The sequence below is a fragment of the Cotesia typhae genome, unplaced genomic scaffold (genome assembly GCF_013202065.1).
Source record: "Cotesia typhae breed Kobodo isofemale line unplaced genomic scaffold, CoteBio_Ctyphae contig_33, whole genome shotgun sequence".
Taxonomy (NCBI): domain Eukaryota; kingdom Metazoa; phylum Arthropoda; class Insecta; order Hymenoptera; family Braconidae; genus Cotesia; species Cotesia typhae.
Genome location: NW_027423741.1, coordinates 569,338 through 595,701, shown reverse-complemented (window position 1 = coordinate 595,701; position 26,364 = coordinate 569,338). Strand labels below are relative to the sequence as shown.

Below are 26,364 nucleotides of genomic sequence, written 5' to 3'. Positions count from 1 at the left end.
GACAATTTTAAAATGACAGATGGAATTATTGCTACATCATTAAGCAAGTATTACGGAATATTGTTGTGGTTTTGGTAGTTTTTTATGTGAATTTAATACACTCTCAAAATATATAAAAAAATTTTTGGTAATTATAAATAGAATAAATTAGAAAAAAAAATCAATTTTTCGAAATAATTGTAAGGAAATTTTTTTTAACAAAATTTTTAAATTTATGTAAACGCCAGGTGTACATTCCACTAACCCACGAATTAAAATTTTATTTAGACAGAAACACGGCGGCAATTTGTATTCAATGTGAATCACTTTTGTACAAAAGATACTCGAGTAGTCTTTACTTATGTCATTGCTAAGTAGGTTGGCTGCGATGTGTCTTAACACGAGTGACAATAATCCGTACCACGTGAATATATGTTTTACACTTTACACTAGCCGCTGTACGTGCTTAAGAATAATTTTCGAAAAACACATCATATTTATTATTTGTTATCCCGCCAAATGAATTCACAAATATTTTACTCAAAATTAAGTTTCGTAATCACTAACTAAATTCATTTCACATTCTGTAAATATCAATCAATGTCACTCTCCAATTTTTATTTAATCGCTGAAAAGCCTTTTGGTATAGAAATTAATTATAGAGCTTTTTTTTCAAAAAATAATAATATTTTTTTGCATTTTTAAGCTATTCTAAGATGTTTATTTATATTAATTTAAAATAATTAAACAAGTATTTTAAGATTGACTAAACTTTTGAATGAATTAAAAATCATATAGGTTGGCCATTAGTCAGACTGTTGTAAGTAAGGTAGCAGCGGGTCGATTCACATCAGAGATATCATCTCAATGTAAACCTCCAGATTGTGAAGCCACCCCCGCAAGCTCTCCTACAGCTTATAGCTCATAGCTTGTAACACCAATACTAAATACCAATAGAAATGCTAATAAATCCGTATGTCACCTACAAACGCAAGACAGAACAATACGGCATAACTCAGCATGTATGTGCAATTCCAGCAAGTTTAGCTGGTATACGGCCCTGTCCCTCGTCCTTCGATTTGTCTTGTAATGTAACCGTGTGGTGGTTTAACTTTGAATAGTACTCGTGCCAGTGCGCGAACACTCGAACTCTTTATGTACTAGTGTTTCTATTAGTATTAGTATTGGTATCAGTAGTAATATCAGTAGCAGTAGCAGTAGCAGTTGCTGTAATATCGGTAGTAGTTTTAGTTTTAGTTGTTGTAGTCGTGAGTATGAGATGTCGGTGGTAGTTACATTGCGGCATGGTGGAGGTGGAGGGCACCCCGATTGGTTGCTCGGGGGTTGCATAATGCAGCGACCACCGAGTTCGTATAGTCAGACTGGCTGTCAGGGCGTTGACTTTGCTTCGCTTTGCTTCGCTTTGCTCAACCGATATACTACTAAACCGATGCGATTTGACTCTGCGCGAGTAGAGTAATACTATCATTCTAACTTTGATATTTTATATCTTTGTAATAAAATAACTATACAAATAATAATTTTATTTCTAAAGATCATTTTATTTTTTCTAGATTTGATTTTTTCTAGACGAATCAAGATGAAGTTCTTCAAATTTATTTTTTTCGTTAAAGAATTTTTCTCTTAAGTCAAGTCAATTTTTTTTTCAGTGTATAATTAATCAAACATTAAAAAAAAAAAAAAAAAAAAAAAAATTAATCTCAATAATTATAAAAAAAAAAAAAAATAATATTTATCTTATAATCAAGTCGATAAAAATCAATACTCTCGAGCCTTTATTCAGTAAACTAAAGTTACTTAGCATAAGAAATAGTTCCGATGAATCGCCAAGAATTGATGAGTTGTTAATCGATTAGAGGGTTTAATATGTTTAGTAGATGGGCTCGTTGTTAACCCCGTTAAAGAAAAGAGGGGTGGTGAAGTCAAGTAAAGCGTAAGGAGAGCGATAGTCATTGTAAATCGAGGATCAATCTAAGGAAATGAAATGAAATGAGAAAGGGAATAGAAACAGGAGAGGAATTAAATATAAGGGTCTTTTCTAAGTAGTGATAGCGACATTGGAATAGGGACGTAGGCAAGGTAGACTTGGATGACCTCCTACTCTCTTGCCACCCTCTTTCGTCTCTCCGTTCCGGGGTCTTCTCGGGGGTTCATCGATCGCCCCCAATCACCCACCTCTGCCATCTTGCAACCCTGTCATTTTAAAGCTCTGACAATTCACATACTTAATTAAAGTCGATTGGATGGATGACAGTCGATTGTTGGTGTCACACATGTTACTTTCGGTCAGCTGCTCACTGGCTCCTGTCACAGTAGTTGGCTGGATCTAGAGGCTGCCTATCAAGGTTGTTCCGACGCTGATGCTGATCAGGATCTAGATGAGATTAGATTGAATAGTCTCGTTTTAGTTAAGTAAAGGGTATATGCATTTTCTAGGTCGCATGACGCAGCAGGGAAGGTCAGGATTGGTTCAAGTCCAACGAGCCGATTCTATAATTAGAGAATTTCCGTTCCGTGGCAGCCACACCACAACTGGGGTCTAGAGTCAGTGCCAAGTTTCCGATCCCTTCTCATTTCTTATTAGTGCTCGCTCGTATTGTCCAACTTATATGTAATTGACAATTTACTTTTATTGTTGTGCTGCTCACTCCCTCGGTAGTACCAAATTATTTATCGGCTATGCTCCGGTTCTTAATAATAATAATAATAATAATAATAATAATAATAATAATAATAATAATAATAATAAATGCGTAAAAGTGAGGGAACAAGAAAACAACGTTTAGATTTTCTGTTTACTCAAATTTTTTATTATAGTTCAGTTGTATAAAAATACTTGGTGTTGGTAAATAGATCATGCGTTGGTTTAAATTTTTCGCAATCGTTAGCATAAATATTACTGGTGTGCAGTATTATATGCAGGAGACAAAATTATTAAAGACTTGGCTTTCACTGTTTGTGAAACGAGACTAGGGCTGCCAACTCGTATATTGTTCTCTTATTTTCAGTCGTAAATCATTCGCAACTCGTAATCTCACACTCGAAATTATAACAAGACATTGACTAAGTCTTGTGAATTGGATATTTATACACGAGTCATAGTTGCGTCTCAAGAGTTCAAAGACAATCTTTATTAATACTTGTATTACTTTGTAGATCGTTGAATAATTAATGTTATTTTATGGCATACTTACTTAATTAATATATTTTTTCTTTTTTTCCGCATCATTTATTAAGTATTTCTTGCTTAATTGACGACTAGGTTATCGACAGTCGATCAATACTTGATACCTGAATTTTTGCCGGTAAACATACTGCTAAATTTTCGCACGAATATTATTATTTAAGCAAATTTATTAGTACATTGTTTACAATTCAGCTTGACGTAGTGAAACAGTTTGCCCTGAATGGTAATTTTTCAGCATGACTTGAGCAGTTTTGTCCTTCGTGCATGTAATCAACAAGCCGCTCTGAGTCTCTGATGAAAAAGGCGGAGATTTTAAATAGAAGATTTAAATTACTTTGATAAGACTAAAATTTATTTTTTTGATAGAATCAAATTTTAATGGAAATTCTGGAATAATTTTTTCTATACAGTAAGAATATTTATTTTTACGAAAAATTATATTAATTGTATTTTAAATAAAATAATTTTTTGATTATTGAAATTTTTCAAAATTCTATTTAAAATCACAAACACTAAATATATATATATATATATATATATATATATTGTTTACTTAGCAAATATATGTTTTAAATCTAAATAATTTAGTTATTATTATTATCATCGAAATATTTATTGTGTGAGTGACGCATGATTTTCTATTTTAATTTAATCTAATAGCGCGGTAAAAACATTTTCGTCATTGGTTAATACGTACAATATTATATTTTATGTTGTCACGTAAACCAGTAATTTGGCAAGCTTCCGAGGCAATAAGTCGACACGTTGAACTTCAAATACTTATACTTGAGGGATTCAATAAGGGTACAATTTTAAAAAATAGTCATAAAAAATAGCAGACAAATAATCAATATGTAATTACTTTTATTTAATTTCTTTGTTTATTAAATTTGCTTTAAAATCATTCCGCTAATTTTTAAACTTTAATTGATCGACTGATTTAATTTGCACTATAAATTGCTGTCTGCGTAAAATATTTACTGTCAAATTGCTTTTCATTCGTGCCACGAAATCATTTTCAGTGTTCGTGCATGAATTTGAATGAAAGCACCGAGCTTTATCATCAATGTACGTTATAGACTGTGATAACGTAAAGTGTCTGATCAAACATCAAACTATTAATATTTCCCAGACACTTTATAGTATTTGTGAAAGTTTTATTACTGGCTGTTATTCCTCTTGTTTTTCGTAATAACATACATTTGTGCATCACTTACCTTCATCATAAATATAAATTTCAAACTGTAGATCATGAAACTTTCGTATTTCATAATAATTTTCGTGAATTCTGTTTTATGATACCAAAGTTCAAACATTTTGTTGGAAAATATATATCACTGAAATTATTTTTATTTTCTCTATAAATAAACAACCTTAAGTATATTTTTGTATTGAAAACTCAAATAGTGTTAAATTAATCCTTAGAAATATTTTTTTTATTGAGCATGACGATTGATATAATTAACTATTTTTCTCTGAAGCATTTGAAGCCTTCAATTAATTTATCGCTTTTACTCCAAAGTTTGAAGTTTTGATTCTTTATAAAACTAAAGACCCGAGGGGAAAAATTTCTCGGAATTCTAATTTTTCTATCGCTTAAAATCGTGTCACGTCCAAGCTTATTAAAATTAAAATATTATTATATTGATCTACAATCAACTGAATAAATATTTCTGTTGAGAAAAAATAAATTAAAAAATCCAAACTTGCTCATATTATAAATTATAAATTAAACTTTACAGACGCAGTTACTTTTGATTGACGTAAAGCTACCCATAATTTTAAATTAAAATGAATTTAATTTATTCACTCCTGTCTGCTGAGTCAATTATAATTAATCAATCCACTCATATGAATCCACATTTTCTTCCTAATTGCTACCGCTATCGATTATCCAGTAAACTCCTTCAAAATAAAACTAAAAGTATTTAATTACATATTTCGTTAGTGGTGCATAAAAGAAATTCTAATTTATTGCATCGCAATTATATACTTACAAATATAAAAACGGACTTGGAAAGATTGTTGGGGGCTTTAAACAAAAACATTAAAATTCCGAGTCTAATGAAAATTCACCGATAGTAAACAGTAGGATAGTTCGCGTAGGTGTAATTTGGTTTTAAATTTAAGAACCTTTATACAAACGTGCACTTTGCACGTTTAATACTTGCATAAGCCCTTCGTATGCGAGAAAAATTTCCGCCCTTACCTCACTTCATGGATACCACCCACTAAGAATTTTACGATCAAGCCGTAAATGTCGTACCGAGTAAAATTGATAGGACACTACCTTATATATTTCTGTAGTAGTTTAGCCAAAGGGTATATTTTTCTAGTTTTCTATCGAGCCTTGCACTTTTTCTCAGGTTATTAGACACTTAAAATTTTTTAAAGATTTTTTAATGTAGCGGTAAAAAAATTGCAAGCGAATTCGCAATTTTTTTTTTACGGGATATTCCTGCAAAGATTGAACTAGTAAAAGTTTAATGTGAGTTTCTTTTAAATAAACAGTGAACCTGATTAAAATGAAATATTAATGAAAGTAGTATCGGACAAGTTCTTCAGTGGATGATGATTATTAATAAATGAACCAATTGTAACCAAAGCAATTTCACAATGTGCATTGTGATTGAGATGTTAATAAATAAAATGGTGATCGACCGTTTGGAAAGGCTAAGGACAGGTTATCGATTGTTATGGTCTAGATAACGCTGTCAATATTCAAATTATATAATATATTATATATAAACAAAGTATAGCGGAATGTTTATACAAAATTTATGTTGACTAGTTCCTTTTATTCATTTAATAATAATCATTTGGTGTAACTTTCACCTTTTAGGAAAAGACAGTTTAAAGTTTTGATAAAATTTATTTGTCTTTGCTTTTATCTCTCTTGTTTAGGCTTTTATTATCATTCAGAGACGTCTGATGATTACGTTCACGAAATAAATTATTCGAGTGATGCCTTCTGGTATTATTTTAGAGACAAATAACATAACTTTAACTCAAACAAAAGTAGTTAACTGGTAATTTATTTTTTCTCAGTAATTTTACAAATATAAAGGATCTTTTTTTACCAAATGAGTGATAAATATTTGAATAAAATTTATTCCGATATTTGTTTGTTATTTTACGACACTGGCAATAAACTTAACAGTTAATGCTTTCAACACTTGCTTTAATAATTTTCACAGCAAGATACGGCTCTTATTATTCATAAAGAACCCGCTGGCCAATAAAATTATCCTGATTGAATCACATGTTTAGTAAGTGGATATAGATTTTATCATTTGTCAAAGCGGAGTTTAATGCTGATCTATATTTTTAAACAGATAATTTTTTATTAATCTTTCAAGCCATTGTCTGAAAATTTATATGACATCAGATATTAGATAACGTTTTTACCGAAACAATATTTTGATTTGAAAAATAAAATCTAATCAAAAACTGCGAATATTTAAGAAAGTGAAAAAACGTATCCATTTCCATAAAAGTGACTTTGTATAACTTTGTTGGGGACTTTATTACTAAATAAAAAAATTTATTGTCTTGTAAATATTAAATGTTAGCTCGTAAATTTTCAAACTATTTTTAAATAAAATAACTGAATAATTTTTGTAGAAAAATTTTGAATTTTTTCAAATCGATGAAATATTACGTAAATTAAATAAACAAAACAAATCATCAGAACTGGTCATTAGATAAGTAATAGGAAGTCTGGCGTCTAGTAAAATACATTCAGTCATATCTTTTCTTCCATAATATCTCTGGCTTTTATTTTCCATCGTTAATCTCTCGTCTTGGTACACCAACAAGGTATAATATGTTAGGGTATATGTTGGATACGAATGTCTAGTCCGATATTTATATAGATAAGAAGATAGTGAAGGTCGTAATTTAGCAATATAAATAATTTATACGTAAATGAGCTCTGATTGTCGACAGGTGTCCCCCCCGTTGTGCAAGCACCATGCTGTACATTAACATTATTATACATACACATATACTACGTACATTACATCTTTTATTTCATCCCTTCGCTGCGTGACTTTCCACATCTTGCCTCATCTTCAATATCTATGGATGTTTCTCATATAAAAGATTGCCTGAGCGATGACATGACCTCACATTACTCGGTTGACTTACGGTTGCCAGATGAAAATATAAATCTAGACATAAAATGGTGAGAATTTTTTTTTTCACCGCACTCTCAGCTTACTAATAAACTCGCGGTCTAACGCCTCGAGTAGTAGTCCTATGAAAAAACATTATTTATTTTATTCGTTTCAGTGCAACGTACATGCCAGCATGTGTTTTTTATTTATTTGTTTCATATATTTTTAATTAGATCAAAAAAATTTTATACTTGACGTAAAATCCATAAAGTAGAGTGAAAATTAGAAAAATTGTAAATTTCAACATTTTTTAAACTGAGAAGTTATTGATCTGGATCAAATTTCAAAAAATTATTAACGTGAGCTCATGCAATCTCTTAATTTTCTACGGACTAATTGCTCATTAAAAATTCATCATAAACTCCTTAGAGAATTTAAAACAAAGCATTTAACTTTAATAGGTTCTTATTCTATAATCAATATTAATGAAATTGGCATTATAGTTGTTATAATTAAATTCAACAGCAGCTTATATAATTAAAAATAAATTCATCACATTAAGCTAATTAAAAAGCAATTTAATTCAGATAAATGATTCAATCCGTAACTTTTTTTTTTCCATCGCCCCACGTCACACTTGTTAAGTTATTAGAAATAGAGAGCCGAATATTGAAATCGATCAAGTGTAAAAAATAGTCTGTCGTAGATAGAAGTAAAAAATGCCGAGTTTTAAAACTGAAAATAAAAGCTGTTTATCAAGGATTCGAGAAGAGATAAATTAATTTAACCAAGTAAATTATAAATAGATCTATCTAAAAGAGATCTTAGAGTATTAAAAATTTTAATTTCCTCGAGTTAAGCTCCAGTGAAATAAATTATCGGTGTGTCGACAGAGAAACGGAAAAGCATAGATTTAAGAGCCTTCAGTAGAATTAAACTGTTGTTATTGTTACCTTATCTCGGGGTAACTGTTATCGACTGGCCGAAAATCTGAAAGAGAGCAGAAAGGCTTAACTAGGCGCCAGCGAAAAGATAAAGAAAGAGAAGATAAGAATGTCTAGAGAAAATACACATTGACTTTGTGTTTGAATGGTATGACCTACTTAAATAAATATGCGCCCATTCTACAATCTTATTCTACCCTTTCTCATCCTTAGACCCTAGAAGACTAGAGAATATTCTATAGTATGCTGGAGTCTAAAGTTCAAAACCAATTTCTCACTTTTACCCTCGCTGTTTTCGTCCTCTTTGTCTCTTTGATCGTTGTCTTTTTTTAGTTTCCATTCTCATTAATATTTTTTTTTAATTCGTCCTCTTTTGTGTTTTACTTTTGTATTTTTCATTTAGGTTTTACTTTTTAAAGTCACTGGAATATTACAATACCAATTATGGTTTTTCACTATTGAAAGTTTATAAATTTAAATAAAATACACCTCAAATAATGCAACAAGAATGCCGTAGAATAATTTGACCCCCTGGTTTATTGCGACAGGTGGTACACGCAGCTAGATTTACAAACGATATAATTCACCAGCTGGTGGTGGATTAAATGAAATTCGGTTTATGGAGAGTGTAATAATTGTGATGAGAAAAACTATATAGGTCGTGTGAATATCACTGAATAAATTAAAAAAAATACTTAAACACTGTAATTATTTTATTTAAAAATTTGTGTAAAAGAAAACTCCTTGACAATGACAATTGACATCAGAGAAGAAAAAAATAGACTGAATACCCGTCAGAAATCAGATTCCGAGTTCACGATAGATCAATTGATCTTGTTAAAGCTCAATAAAATGTTAGCAGTAATTCCCAGTATACAGCCCGTCACCGGCGGCTTTTCTCAGAAGAACTCGGAATTTGGCGAGTCGCCAATAAACGTTCGTTGGATCGGATATCCCGGTCTGGAAGCAATAATCATGCTCGAAAGCGTCGAGGTCAAAGGCGACTCGAAAGAGAAGAGTAGACCGCCTGTATAATACTACCCGGGACAAGCCTATACATCCCATGTCCCATAGTACATCCATAGCTAAAACTCTGATTTTATACCTCCCTATATTAAAAGAGTCACATCTGGGCAACCAGCCAGCTCCAACCATTCTCTAAAAAACCTCACATGGATTATAGATACATCCCTTTTAATTTTAATATTTCAATAAGCTCATTTTATGTCTATATATATGTTCATAAACTCATATAAAATATTACTCTCTTATATTGTAGGGCTTATTATCCAGATTAAGTAGTTCCCACTTTAAATTATTACCACCCAGAATTATATAATTTACTTATTTTTTCAGACTTACCGTGTGAATGCAATTCAAAAGCTCTCGTTTCGCGTCTTCATTTCGGCTAAAAAATAATTTTACTATTACTATTTTTATCATTAGAATAAGTCATCTAATTTTAATTAAGTTTACAGAATTTCATGGAAACAATTCTATTATATAACACCAAAATAATATATAACTGATGTTAATTTTTATTAAGTACTCCAGAAAGATAATAAAATCTAAAAAACGCAAACAACCGTTGAATAATAATAAAGCGTGCAAAAAAAGTTACAGCAATCAATTTACTACACAAAATTACACCCGAGTATCGTATTCCAAAGTTGTAAATATCCTTCAGTAGATAAAAATCTTTAGAAGTTATCACTAAAGTTTCATTTGTTTTCTAGCTCGGCTGAAACGGCTTTCAGGGTAACTTATAAATTAGTTCGCTGATCGATCAGGCTATTTTTGACTCTGGGTCCTCTACTCAGATTGAAGTGTTTTTTATTTCATTTATTTATTTTTTTTTTTTTCAAGTCGTACAACGCTTAAGTTGGTCGGATGTCACGCGATGGCTAGACGTCGACAATTTAAAGCCAGTCCGAGTTAAAAGCCTGAAAAAATATCGTGATAACCATAAATTTTTTTTATTGTTCCAAACAAAATTTTTCATGAATGAAAATGGACACCGAAGCGTTATTATTATTATTATTTATCTTCCGCTTCCACTTTATATAATTGGTATGGATTTAAAAATTACATGCCGCATTATCATTATCATTATTATCATAGCCATAGCGATAACTTGTCTCAGGGTCAATGGAGGGCTTTAGTGATAAAAGAGTTGATAAAAAGTTTCAGGGCATAATCGTGACGATGAGGTATTGAGCGTAAAAATTTAATTGAATAATTAACTTGTGGCTCAGTGTTTCATACTTTTGTTAAATTCACTTTTTTTCCTTTTTTGTCACTTTAATACATTCTGTAGGGTGCTTGGAGCTTTTTTCTTTTTTCACCTTCTCGTTTTTGTGCTCCTTGACACTTTTGCCCGTTCACATTCTCTCATCCTTCAGCCTCCTGGTCTTTGCTTCTATTCACAAAATCGATTTCTCCTCTTTACTTTATATCAAAGGGGATCTCCCGAGTTCCGTCGCGTGAGTCCATTTCCACGGGGATCTTGTTGAATCACTGATAGAGCTCGGTAAATAGAACGGAAGAAAAAATTTTAGCGACCAGAGCAAGAAAATAAAGAAACAGAAAAATACTTTGTCGAGGGTGATGTCCGAAGAGTAATGTGAAGTAGCCTAGGGTCCTTCCACTAAAGTTCGATTCACGATAAGTAGACTAAGATTTACTGCGATTTTTCTAGATATTTTTTTTTTTTGCTAACAAAAATAAAATGGTTCAATCGATTTTATTTTTTTTTCTGATTGTAATTGAGGATATCTTCCGACAATTGAAGATAAAATTTTGTCAATGAATTCCAAAAGCTTTGTATTTCTTTATATTTATATTTCAGCTGTTCCAAATATAGTAACCGCGGATTATTCTTTATGAATAGAAAATTTTCTGACGTTTTTATTTTACTACGAAATTTATTTCAATCCAGTGGACAGATAAATGTATTAATAGCTGTTTAGTAAAATCTGAAGCTTGAGCATAGGATGCTCTATTAATTAAAGAAAAAAAAAAAAAAACATTAAGATTTTTCTATTGCAAAAAAAAACTTTGCTATCAAATATCTTTTATTTTTTTCATCAGCAAACAATAATTTATATAACAATAAAATAAAACACCTAGTGTGTTGAAATTTATCAGTAGTAAATAGTTGATGTTTAGTTTGATCTACTTTTTTGTCCCTGATATGAAAGTTTTGAACGAGTTACAAAAATACATTTGTACGGTACAGTAGTAGTACTCGAAAACTCTGGGAAAAGATAAAAGTTAAAACTGTTGTCGGAATTGAATTGAAGCGGTGAAAAAATAGGTAAAATGGTATGGGAGTGAAGTGGGTATGAAATATATTATGTATTATGTAAGAGAATAAATAAAAGCCAAGTGAAAAAAGATGTGCGTTTAAAAAAATGTGAATAGTATTACGTTCTATATAGAATTTTTTCCAGTTGCTTTTATTGTGACTTTGAACTAAAGAGTTAAGAGGACCATTACATCGTATTCTCATTCTTGTACATTAAGTTTTCCTTCTTCTTTCTTCTATCTGACGATAAAACGTACTGAGAGAAAAGGTAAAAGCTAAAGAGAGACAGAAAAAGTAAAGATAAAGATAAAGATAAAGATAAAGGGAGAAGAGGGAAGAGGGTTTTAAGGGTATGTATGGTATTATATATATACAATATACAATGTAGCAGAAGAGTGGTGGATATCCGGGTTTTCGCCGAGTTCACTGGCGCAATGCGGGGTAGCCAGACAACATGGCGCACCTCTTTCCCCTCACCTTCGATTTATTCACTCACTACCCTCTTACCCTCTTACACTTTTCACCCCCATCCTCACTTCTCACTCTCCTTTGGTTCTTTCTCGTTTTTTCGGCTTAGTTACTCTTTTTCCACCCCCTGGAGCTTAGGTTGCGCGAGGCCACGTGGGAATTATGCGTAACATTGCTGGCGTGCCACCGCCACTAAATTTGCACAAGGTTATTTCTTATACATTTTTACTTATTTCCTTATTCTTTATGGACCTATATATATATATATATATATATATATATATATATATATATATATATATATATATATATATATATATAGATATTATGTAGATTCTTTTTGACTTTATAATAAATTCAGATGTACTTCCGGCTTCGTGTCGACAACGTTCATTTACTGGTGTAATATACCATTTATATATCCTTCTCAAAATATTATTTTATGTTATGTTATGTTATGTTATGTTGGTCTTATACCAATCCACTCACCAGAAAAGTCAAGTATTATTTTTATTTTTTTTCTTCTATGAGTTTTAAGGGTAATTTATTTACTTAATTTCCTTGAAATATAATGAGGTATAGGAGGTTGTACTTATTATTGTATTTGCATTTCATTTGATCTCAAAAAAATAATATGAGTAATAGGTCGACATAAAATTTAATATTTTTTCTAGAAATTTGAATATTAAATTTATATAAATCTATTTTATTATCAAGCTATACTTTTTATAAAAATTTGGTTGAAGGAAAAGAAATTTATAACATCTATGAAAAAAAATTTATTAGTGTATAAAGTAGTGTATTAGTGTATTAGTATATAAAGCTTACTAATTTAGAGTCAAATTTTTGTGCAATTTTTTGGTACAGTTTTCAAAAAATATTAAATTGGTAAATTGAATAAAAACAATCAAAGAGTAAATGATTTTAAGACGACCCTGACGTTGTCGATAGATTGCGTTCTTTTTAACGCGCGTCAAAATAACATGCTTTGTAAATACGTAAATGAAATATTGAAGCTTAATAGAAATTAATTGACGGCCAATGCCAATACAATTTTAGTCAATCGAAACCACCAAAGTAGTATCGGTGGTTAAAAATGTACAAACATCCATTAATCATCGCCTGAAAAATAAAATACATCGATTGAATGATATAAAAGTATTTTTTATCGTATCAAGAAAAGAGCCCTCGAAGTCATTTTATAGCATTGGGTGCAACAGGAAGCAGTAAATCCTTCGTTGAAGGTATTCTATCCGTTCTTGAAACTCTTGGTCATGGCTCAACCCAAAATAGAATTCGTAACACTTGTATTAGTATAGTAGTTAAAACATTAATTTAAAGTCTACAACTTTCACACTACACCCTCGGAATTTATTTGGTAATCAACACTATAGGCATGAAATTTAACAAACTACCTTATTTATTTATTAAAAAAAAAATAATAAAAATAAATCTCTAGTTATTTTGAGTGACTCTCTCACGTTACAGTTTAAAATAAAATTCATTTTGTTCCGGCAATTGTTTTCGCTGAGACGCTGTAAAGCAATGTGACCAATAAAATCCGCATTTAATTTATTTTCGTATTCTTTTATTAATACAATGGTCTTTTAGTGTCATTAATAATATTTATCACACCGCCAAGTTCGAGGGCAATTGCAAATTCGTCGAAGTAGTTGGCCAGTGAACTGTAAGATTTATCTCAGCTATTATATTGAACGTTAATGGCCGTGGTAATGCTATATGACCACCACGTTCATGACAAAGACCACCAAGGATCTTTTTTATTTATACACAACATATAACGCTTAACACTTTATCCAATCAGCGATATATATTGCCAATTGCGTTGCGAATTCGCACATTAATATCGCTGCAGAAAAATTTATGTCATACATACTTATGATTAATGTAGTTTTGATAAGCTTTAGAATAAGTATTCATCAATTATTAGAAATTTCGTTTTTTATTTATTCAATCAATCAAATTTATTTGATAAATTATTTTATAAAAATTATCATTAGGAATTTTTAACTTTTATAATAATAATTCGGCAAATTTAATGATTATTGATCCTAGAAAAGATTTAAACATGAGTGTCTAATTTTATTGGCAAATGCAAAAGCATTTAATTTTAAAGCAATATAACCTAAGTGAGTAATTATGTTAGTGCTAGAAATAACCACTGTTCAAATATGGATGACTAAGAAATAACGTCCATGTATTGCTGTATTCGATTGTCGATACGATCGAACATGGTTCATCCATTTAACCGATACTGATTATAGTTACTCAGCCATTTGAATAATCTACAATTACCCAATTCAATCATTGAATCACGTTCCTAGCAATAGAAAAACTTTTCCATTATTTATATAACACTAGATCACTTTATTTTTCAAAGATCTTACTCGCTACAATTTTAATCAATAATTACGATGTGTATAATTAATTAATTATCAAAGAGTAAGTGTCAATTTTCATTCTAAGTTAACGTTATAAAAATTAGCATGACATTGAAAATAAATAGCTTTCCTCAATGATCATACATTAATTTTGTATCACTGTTGTTTTACGTGAAACAGAGCCAAAAATACAACGAAAGGTTACTGTCGACTTACAACCGAAAAATAATTTATTCAAACGTAAGTAACATCTGAGCCAAAGAGGTCGTACTTTTACTTACATGAGATAGAATAATGAGGTCGTATGCATGAAATTAAAAAATTATATTCCAAGCCTTAACATCCGTGGTGGGAAATTGTTTCCGAGGACCACCAAAATTTCATAGTCGGGCTTACTTTTATGCTTACAATCTACATGTTTTTTAGATAAAGTGTGTCTTATCTAAATTGTTTTTTAAAAAACAAGTGGCGGTACGAACGATTACATTTTTTATGAGATAAAACAATTGGAATTTTTGATATGGAAGTGTAAATTTATGTTCGTTTGAATAATATTGATTAATAAAAAAAAATTTTTTTCACCTATCAGACAAAATAAAATTCATAAAGAACAATACCATAAATCAAAAACGAGATTGTAGGTCAATCGGAGCAGAATAAAAATGAAAAAAAAAATTTTCCTTTTGTCTAGACAGAGTGATGCCATGATATTTCGAGTCGTAAATAAAATATTTAACACACAATGATGATAGTTTTGTGACTATATTTATCAAGTCATAACAGAATTTATAGTAGGTTTATATAGCTGGGTATAAGGGCCAACTGTCCGTGATGGGACAGAGAATAGAAAATAGAATGTCGTATTATATCAGGGCTGGTTTGTTCCCCAGGGAGATCTGGCACGCGGCCACAAAGGGCACAAAAGACTGGAAATGGTAAGCGAATTGCTCATTATTGAATGCGGTGCTCCAGCTCCAGCTCCAGCTCCAACTCTAACTCCTCGGGGATCCAACACACCCGTTCGTCGAATAGGGAAAGAAAAGAAACCGCCCTCTGATTTCGTTGAATTGCGAATTAAGGGTGATGCCTATAGAATCACAGGAAAATTGTCTTTTCCTCTTTCATCTTTCTACTACAGACTACAAACTATTCGAACTTTTCATTCATTTTTCATCTCACTTCCCCTTAATGGAGAAGCCATTTTCACTCGATGTTAAATAATTCATCAGCTCTTCAATAGAGCTTTAATATTTATCACTTTTACTCCAGCTTTGATTATTAAAATCAAGACAAAGACAAAAAGATTCTTTCACAATAAAGGGACTAGTGACTAGTATGGGGTCGGAAAATGTTGGGATCATCGAATGTGCATCGCAACATTTTAGTATAGGGGCTTTATGTGTACTTTATTGTCCCTCGAGAACTTTCGGGTTTGCCGCCTCCTGACTGTTACATTCATCGTCGCATAGGGGTAATACAACCGGGCATAACCGAGAAAATAAACATCAGGCAGAGCTTAGTTACGCAGCAGTGATTCGTAAGAAATTTGCTCAGAACGTTCGAGGACTGATACTATCGACGGAAAAGAAGGACCAAATTTATCTTTATTTTTTTTTGGCTTTTTTTAAAATTGATTTTTTTTTTCTTTAAGTAATATAACTTTTTAAAAATGCATAATTATTTTTTTGTTAAAGAGAAATAGAAAATAGACGGCTTTTTATTAACTGATGCAAACGGTCCAGGTGTAATAAAATTAATTTAAGACATTATTTTTTGACTTTAAAGATACCTATTTTTAGACAATACTCCAAAGATCATTTTTTGAAGGAAAAAATATGAATTTATCGACAGAACAGTCAACTCCCACGCGATGTTTGTTGTTTTATAGAAATATTTATTAGATTTAGATTATTTTTTGTCCCAGTGGTTCGGGTAAAACTTTTTATTCATCACGTACCTACATATTTTTGTCGCTCTAAAAATACAATAGCTCTTTTTTTATCCAACTATAAAAAGTTACATCAAACAAAACACATTGTGACATTGTGGGTTTTAATGCAATGCATAGGTATAAAGTAGTTACAGCTAATTTTTCATTGTTTAGTATTTTTAGAACCGTGTCACGCCTCTTCAGAAAATCACTTTTTTTTATAATGTTCTGTTTTTTATGATAAAAACACAAAATTTTTAGTTCATTAAATATCAGTAGCTCTTTGTAATCCAGAAAAGCTGAAACATTACTTTTAATATACGTCTCAAGGGAGAAAATTTCACCCCAACGTCACTTTTATCTGTCCCTAAAAACGTTTGATTGTAAGTGGTGCGTTTAAAGAGCACTTGAACCCTCATATTTTCGGTCTTAGACAAAGGAAAGTAAATCAGTATTTAGATATTTATACAAAACGGAAAAAGTTAAAGAAACTTATTATGGTTGAATAAATAATTGAACAAAGAGTTGACTAATTTAAGCTTACAAATTAAAACAGAAGTAAAGACTCGTGAAAAAAAATGGCTTATATGTTCTAATAAAATAGTATAAATTTATGTCTGAAATTTTTGATGAATTGAAAACTATTATTACTCAAAACTTGAAACTGTGGAGTAATGAACTGAAACAATAATACAGCACCGTAAAGATTTTTTCCGTTACTTAGTTATTTAAATCGTTTTATCTATCGGGTCATTACCACCAGGTTCTTGATATTAAATTTTTTATAGCTCTTTACTTCTTTATCGCTTCAACTATTTTTATTTTTGTTTTTTATTTCTTTTGTCAAGTATTTACGATTTGTACTTATTTACGTGGCTTGAACTGGCGCCAAGGTGTCCAGACACTCATCCTCCGATCAAATCAATTCCTCGCTAACTGGATTGCTTTGACAATCCATTTTATTGATACAATACAATTATAATTACAAAATTATAAAATAAAACGTTTACTATTAAGCTAATGGGGGTTTTATCGCTCCTTTTGAGATGCATTCAGCCGCGTTGGTATTTCATCTTTGATGCCTTTTATGAATTAAATGTTATTATACAGCATAAAGCACTTTCGATTATCGACCATTTATAAATAATTGTTTCTTATCTAACTTTTATTTTTCCCATAAAAAGTAAATTTTTTTTTCACACCATACTCATGATATTATCGATAAAAATTTTTAATTTGATATCAATGTTTTTTTTTTTTTTAATTATATTTAAATTTAATTGCTTGACACTTTAAGTGAAAGCTCGGCGATGCGTAATTAAATAAATGAGTGTTGGCTTTATTTTATTTGCGGTGGCAAGTTTGTGGCATAATTGATGAAGTAGACTGCAAGAGACGGTGTATCATTACGATTTGTCAATTGTATTTGATAGCGATAGCGGGTAAAAGACTGCTGAGAGAGGTCATGCATCCACTACAGACTACAGCCCGACGACAGTACCACTCGAGCTTCAGTTGAGATTTAATTTGCATATTCATTGGATATTGTCCACTTGGAGGTAATTTCCGCGCCTGCTACTGACATAAGCATTAACTCTCGAGTATTTCACCATTTCCATATACTGCTGTAAGCTTTGTGCTGTTTTGATGGGTAACGCCTGGAGTATATTGCTTTGAAACTCTTCACTTATATCTGCGATTATTGTTATGTGTCATTTATTATTTTTTTATCGTATTACTACACGATAAAAATTAATTTTTGAGTGGAAAAAAAAAAATTTCTGGACCAAAAAAAAATATTTATGAAGATTCTTACTCCAATAAAATTTTACTTTTAGTTAAAATTTGTTTAAAAAAAAAAATTAAATTTTACTAAAATAATTTTAAACATGCAATTGGTTTCGTAAATTTATAAATATTAATTTTTGATATAAATATAAAATCTGTATCTAGTCGAATTAAAGTAATTGAAATGGAAATATTACAACATTAATGCGGAAATAACATTTATACTATTATTACAGTCTGACAACAAACAATTTGGAATTTAGAGTAGAGCAGAGAAAAAGTAACAGGAAATTGGTGTGTGAAATTGCTTGGTCATCATTGCGGAATAACAACAAAATAAAAAAAGTATTTTAAATCTAGTGAGTAGATATAAAAATAAATGATACAATATAAAATATAAAACTAAAATTACATTAGGGTCACACGTCACTCGTCACCAAGATTTTACTCTTTGACCAATAAAAATTCATAGCGTGCTCGGTGTCTCTTTAGGTCGTTGTGCGTTATTCATTTTTTTCCTACTATTAAAGTTGAATCACCTTTTATATATTTCAATGATTTCTATTTCCACTGGTCACATTTGTTATCGTGACTCTGACTCGGGCTTACTTGCGTGTTATTGCATAATTATTATTGATCTTAAATATTTTTACTATTGTTATTTTTAAAATTACCAAACAGAGCAATAAAAAATAGCTCAAATCTTATTACAAATATTAGTAATGATGAACAAATATTATCATTAAATATTAAACGTAAAGTGTACACATGAGACTGTATTCTTTGAGTCTTCTTTGAGTCATTTATATGTTTATTTGATAACGATAAAATAAAGTATAAAACCTTGAATTTTATGAAGAATTCTGGCTATTATGAAAAAAATGACTTCGTGACTTAGAGATGGAATTATTTAACTTGTTCCCGAGGTTTCCTGTTTGAATAGTACTGTTTTTTTTATTATCGTGAATTCCAATGAAGTAATGTGCCTGAATTATAAAATAGTTGTCGTTGTAGTCGTAGTAGAATAGTGAGAGGAGAGGATAAAGATAAAGATTAAATGAGCTGAAAGAAATAAATAAATAATAAAATAATGATAGTTTGTTTATTATTCAAGTGATTTTTTTTTAAACGATGATTTTTGAACCGCTGGTGAGAATGATAAAAAAGTATCGCGATCGCGTGATCACAAATTACATATTATATTTGTCAACCGATTGTTGGGTATGATTTCTAGGAACGCAATTGTCTTTAATACACATTTTTTTTACTGTGTTAAAATGATTGGGATCTACCTACTAAAATAGTTCCTTTGCGTTGTGTTTATTTTAACCTTATTACCAAATTAAATTTTTATACTGTTATAAATCATTGAGAAATGTTAAATTTAATTTTTAATGTTATTAATAAAACATTTAATTTATTTTACATTTTTTTAACAATATAGCAAATAATTTGACAAATTTTTATTTAAATAATTATTTTTGATAGCAAAAAATTTTTATTACTCAAAAAAATCAATTTGAAGAATTTCTTTATTTTAAATCAAACAGAAAAATTTCTGAATCAAATAAAATTAACTCAAACAAAGAAAAATTGGTATTGAGCAATTTTTATCGACTTATTATTTGATTTTGAATCAGCATCCAAAAATCAGGAAAGGGTGGGTACGTATCGAGTGAATAAAAAGAAGAAAACGAGGTGGAAGTGTTGCGATGTGCGAAAAGCACCCTGGTGATGCCGAGTAACATCTCGCGATTGCACATCGTGATACAAAAGCTCCATGATTGAGGAAGAGATTAGCCTTGAGGCTGCTTTTGTGGCCTTGCTACTCTACTTCTCTCGTTAGAACACTTTTTGTTTCATTTTATCAGCCAGTATCCAGGATTGTACTGAAAAATTGTACTGAAATTGCTTTTTCTCTCCACTGGAGCTCTTCTCTCTGTACATAGATAGATAGATACATATATTATACCTCAATGTTCCTTATATTGCCATCAGCACATTGAATCCTACCTCCAGATCTAGAAGAATAAATTAAAATAAACGCACCAGCAATTTACTAAAGAGATCCAACAGCCGTCATTACAACCCATCAAAAATTATCGTGATTTTTTTATTTTGATATAACAAGGACATTCTGTCAAGGACTAGGATAAAGACGCTTTTCTTCAGCCAGCAGTAACTTTTACATTGCAATCAATTTCTTTTTTTCCACATTAAATTATCTTCTTTTATCGGAGGTCGAATATTACATGTATTATGTGTGATTTTAATTAATTATGATGATAATGAGTAAATAGGGAATAGAAAGACATAGAGTACGTGAATATACAAAGTCAAAGTCGACGACCGGTCGATCGAGTTAGCTTCGACCTTGACCCTGATTACTCGACTCATGCTGGTACACAACCGTCTATCATTATACAGAAATCCAAGTTTCCAGCATCGACTTTTTGACAATTTTTAGCAAAGTCCTTATCAGTTTGTTTATTTTACTGTTTGTTTATTATTGATAAATATTACACTTGTACGGCTAATTGCTTTTAATCTATTATTATCAATTTTTAATTTCTAACTTCCGGGATTAAATAAGATCAATTCTCAACTCTATAATTAAATTAACAATTCAAATAAATTTTTGCAAGTTAAGTTCTAGATATTTAGAGCTAACTTTAACACTGAAGTAATTTATTGGTTAATGATTCGGTACTTGAAAGTTTGGCAGTAGCTTTTTTTGAATTATTGAATAAAATTTTTAGCTTAATTGTAATTAAAGAATAAAATATTTTATTTATAAGAACAGTCCCTGAAATTTTTTTTTTTTAATTCCAGGTAAAAATAATAAATGAAACTTCACTTCTTTGGTCTCTTTACAATAAATAAATCCCGCAAGTGTAGCTTATAAAACAATCCTATCACAACAATAGCAACTTATAAAATATTAATAACAGACAATGATGAATTATATATCTTAAGACTTAGTTTAGACGTGTCGATACCGTAATTTGAGGTAGGGAGAAACATGGAAGCTTTGTCGTAGGGTATTGATCGATAACATTCGGGTGTGAACCCTCGTTCTACCTTTAACCAAAAGTGGAATAGAAACTTACTCTCATAATGCTTGAGAGCGTTAAACTTTGGGGTGAAAAATGCATTTGCCAGATACTAGATACAAGATAAAAGATATTGTACATATAATATCCGCTCTCGTTGATACAACATGACAAATAGACGATGACACATCAGACTTTGATCCCCAGCTGAAATAAAATTTCATTTCTTTCATCTAATTATCCGTTCCCTCCTCCATGTGTTCAATTTTCTCGACAACTTTCAGATCACCATTACATAATTATATAATCATCCATATCTTGCTACACTGCAGTTCATCATTATTTCGCTCTAACTAACCGTATATAAATGATAATAAGTTATTTAACAGCAAGAATAGAATAATAGGAACAGTAATAATAAAAATAATAATAATAATGAAAAAATATAAAATAGCCCAATGAGTGGACAGACCCACGTATACGGTTCGATAGACCCGTCGTATTGACGCCCGGCAGTCTGCCATCACCCAGTTCCTCTTCCGTTTCATCCCGCATCTTCTTCTTATTCTCTGCACTATTATATCTGTATACATAATACTTTTCTCGTATCGTCGCCCGGCGACGTAAGTTGTGTAAGCACAGACAAGACAAGACTAAGACTAAGACGGATGACGTAACGCCGATACCACAGATATAATAAGAGAATTAAAGATTCAAGTTAAAATATTAAATTGTTTGATCGGCAATTTGATCATCAATTGAAATATTGTTTTTACAAATCAAATTGTACACACTGAAAAAAAATTATCAATATACAATAACAATAAAATTTTAAAAAGCAGATGTCAAGTATTGATAGCAGGCATAGCTGTGATCGGAATAATTGCAGCGGTAAATTAATAATAGCAGTAGAATAAAAGCAGAAGTATAATAATCGTATCTACCCAGTATGTCATTAATTTACCGGACGATTTACTTTAATTATAACGCGTAACTAAAGCTCGGCTTTGTCACCCAACGCAGCGAATGGAATAGAATGAGACATCGGTGCGGTGTCGATGAAATACGAGGGCTCAAAAGGGCTTCTCTTCTCTTCTTCTATATATCTTCTTTCTTCTTCTACTTCTCTTTACTTCGGCATTCTTCTATTGCTGGTATGTGTAATGGCAATGGCTATTCCGGTTTGTTGGGCAGCGTGCTCTCTACTCAGCTTAATTGACGCTAAATAAATTAACAGAACAACAAAGGTTCGGGCTTTAAAATCGGATTATTTTTAACGCATTTAATTAGCAAGTTTGTAAATCAAAATTATTTATAATTAGTCTTTTACTATTTTTTTTTTTTTTTTTAATCGTGTTCTTCACAAAAATTTGATTTTCATTTTAAGCTCAGCTTTTAAAGAACTACGCGGTTTTTAATCAATACGAGTATAGACGAGCTTTTCTCATGTCCTTCGGGGCGTGTACTCATACTCAAATGTACAATTGTAATTGCCTCGACTTTACTATCACGGGTAACCTTGTGAACGGCCAATGCCACGGTAAAGTTCGCTGCTTCTTTTTACAATTTGTCAATCAAATGTTACAATATTATTACTGTTACTTATTACAATACAAAAAATATAAAATATCAACTCTACTTGATTTAAAAATTTTCCTGCCTGATATCAAGATAAAACTTTTAAAAACAATTTCTTTAGTTTAAGAATTTTTTTTCTTGAATTAAGTTGACTTCTTTACCGGGACGAGATTGAAACTCTGATTTGAATAAGTAACTTATGCAGTTAAGCAAATTACAAATGTTTTATTGAATTTAATAAGTTAAATATATACTGATAAAGAAATTAATTTAATAATAACAATTTTATTTCGTTGCATGTTTTTATAAAGTTAATTTCTTCATCAGTATATATTTAACTTATTCAATTGAATAAAGCATTCATAAAAAAATGTCAACAGAATTACAAAATAAAATCTAAAAGCTCAAATGCCACTCTTATTAAATTAGTAAAGAATTATTACAACTCAAGCGAATTTTGCATTGAAGATGTGACATATTGTAGAAAATATTATTTTAGTACTTTTGTAATATAATCTTTGCTCATATCAGGCAAAAGCTTGACCTTTCTCGACCATTCATATCACAGGATTAAATAAATGATTTTGCTTGACAAATTTAGCTTAGAAACTTTAACTAAAATACTTTTGTAAAAAAAAATTCAATAGTACGTCACCTTTAAAGTTAATACCACTATAATATCAAAAAATTTTCCATTCGGATCTCGGATCACTGCAAAACCTCCGAAAAAAAAAAAATTATTTTTACTGCAATAACTTATTTACGCTCCAATTCCTTCCGGGTACGTGACATAAATTTACGTTATTCACAAAATGGCTGAAAAGTTATTCATAAAAAGTGTTTGGTTTTTAATAAAATATTATTAATTCAAAAAATATACGAGCAATGATCGGTGACATAGATTGCAGAAAAATCTGAATGTTAATACTGATAATAAAAAATTTTTATTGCAGTTATGGGAGCGACGATCGACAGTATAGAAGAGGAAACGACGAGTCCAGCATCCGCTGCAGTGACTGAAACGACGACAGTGGCTGTCGTTAAAACGAGAACCGGAAATGACATAGGGGGTAGTATAGACCTCTTGGCAGCATTGCAACTGCACAACACGACACGCCAGGGCGTAACACAAGTACCCGGTCTCGTTAGACTGAAACCTGCATATTATCTTCAGGGTGAGTATCCAAAAACTAATGTTAATTTATTTATTCTACTTGCAATTATTATTTGGATTTTTATTCTGCTTGTACCTCGCTGGTCATCACTGTAATTTTTATGACCCTGAAAATACAGACCCCAAGACATTGAGGTGCTTACAACCTAATAATCATTGTCTAGAATTATTAAAACCATACATTCACGCAACACATTTCGTAGAATATAAAATAGTCTGGAGGTTTTGTCTAATTATCTTAAACTCCGCCCAATAACCGGCTTACGATCATCAGGGTAGTTCGCGTGTTTCTCGGGGAAAGGGTCTAATGTTAATATAATGTTCGACCTGGCTCTGGATATCCCAAAAAATATAACACGGTCTTATATCAAGAGGGATTAATAAAATGTCTCAAGGTCATTAGCCCTTCTTCTAAAGGTCAATAAACTTTTTATCTAAAATTAAATCAGTCATTTATTATTTTATGGATTTTTCTATCAACTTTTCATTTAAGATTGAAATAATCTTATTTAATTTATTGAGAGAAAATTTTTTTAATCTGATATTTTAAATATCATAAAAATATTTGAATTAAACTCATAATAAAATAATTATTAAAATAATGAAAACCTTGTATATATTTCCAGTTAAAAAACGGATATTAAATGTTTCATTTTTTTTTTTTTTTTTTTTTTTTTTTTAAAAAGCTATCAAAAGGATTTAGTGAGCATTTCGAGTGTAAAGTTGTAGGGGTAGTATTCAGTGACCGAAATTTCAATTGCCAGCTTTTGGGGATTTCGATGAAAATAAATGAAAGTATTATCGTAATACCCATCGCATAGAGATTATATACGGAGAGACGGAAAGGGGTGTAAAAGCTCGCACCATATCGTCGCTTTATGTTTGAAATTCTAGGCTTTATGACCCTCCGAAATATTGTTTGAACGTGTGCTTCATTGTCCCATCGAAAACGATAAAATAAACCGCTCATATAAATTCAAACGTATCCAAAGATTTATTAAACTTGTCACTCGTTTTGCAATTACTAATTCCAGATATTTTTGGAATTAAAAATTCAATGCTTTTTTAACTTTTTACTGAGTTATATTTACTGAGTTAGTGTTAATGATACTTGACTCTCAATGCATCACGGTTATTATGTCGATCGGTTATTTTTGTTCCGATTATTTTTGTCACAGTTGTTTGATTTTGTTCTCAAGCAAATAAGTTACTGCATTGAAATATTTTTTTTTCTATAATTTAACTGTATTAAATTATGTTATAAATTATATTAAAAAAATTCAGTTTTTTTTTTTTTTTTTAACAAAAAAATTTATTAAAATAAAAAACGATACATCTGCTTGAAACAAATTGAATGGAAGTCTTACAACTTAAAACTATACAATAAATAAACGGTAACCATGTGAACTGAAGAGTGAAAATTTTCATTAACGTAACATGACGTCTGGCACGCGTCAATTCTCCGTATAATAATGTCCATAGACCCAAGTAATTGAGTCTGAAGTAAAGGTTGGATATTTCCTTCATCCTTTTTCGTTAATTTATTTAGCTTCCACTTTCTCGTCCTCTTTAACTTACCCCGAATTTCTCGCTAGCATCAATACAAGTATGAAAGTAAAGGAGTAAATAGGAATAGGAGCTTTGACTTATCTTCAGCCGCCTATGAATTAAATGCTATAATATTATATGATAACGTACAAAGTTCGCAGTCGATAAAGAGAGTGGTTACCAGCAACGGTATTGAGTTACCGCGATAACGGTATGTGTGAAACGAGATACGAGTGTCCTGCGTCGTATCAGTAAAGGGGTACTTTTAAAGTTAGCTAAGAAGCCAAATAATTAATTCAACATGAGCATCTAATGGGAACAATTTTCAACTCTTTTGAATCCAATCGTCTGCATGGACGGTAATGATATCCTTGCTTTGCTGGGACGATTGGTGATGGTCATTTTGTCTACTATAATTACAATTACTATCACTACCGTTGTCCATTACTGTTGGGTGCCATTGAGCAGTTGCAGGTGCTCATTGAATATCCAAACCGTTGAATATGCACTCGGGAAATTTGAGATCGTCAGAGTCTCGAGTAACAGAGACGATTCTATATATTCTATGATAGTAATGATATAACTCTCATTGATGATGATGAGGACAGCTAACATTTCATGTTATCAAATTTCTCAGTTAGTGGGTTTACTTGTGTTTCATTATTTCAACCCTTCCATTCAGGAATTAAATAATTTTTTAACTTATTTTTAGGGCTCCGTATCCGTATCCGATAAAAAAAGGATTTCTTAGAGTCTGGCTGTCTTTTTTATCTGTCATTGTTTCTAAATCTCTTCTCCGAAACTTGTGCAATTTCTTGAGAAAACACAATCCTTTTGAAACATTCCAGAAAGTTTTCTGGAAGTGCC

The 26,364-nt window shown here is 30.8% G+C and overlaps 1 protein-coding gene across 5 annotated transcripts in view; it reads left to right on the top strand.

Annotated features, from left to right (window-relative positions):
- LOC141526189 (protein kinase C-binding protein NELL1) overlaps positions 1-26,364 on the top strand; it is a 58,398-nt gene that overhangs the window by 21,088 nt on the left and 10,946 nt on the right. For all 5 annotated transcript variants that reach the window (XM_074241034.1, XM_074241030.1, XM_074241033.1 and 2 more), the window contains exon 2: positions 23,729-23,950. In XM_074241034.1, coding sequence (XP_074097135.1) covers positions 23,731-23,950 — 220 coding nt within the window. In that variant the 5' untranslated portion in view covers positions 23,729-23,730. The remainder of the gene's footprint in view (positions 1-23,728; positions 23,951-26,364) is intronic.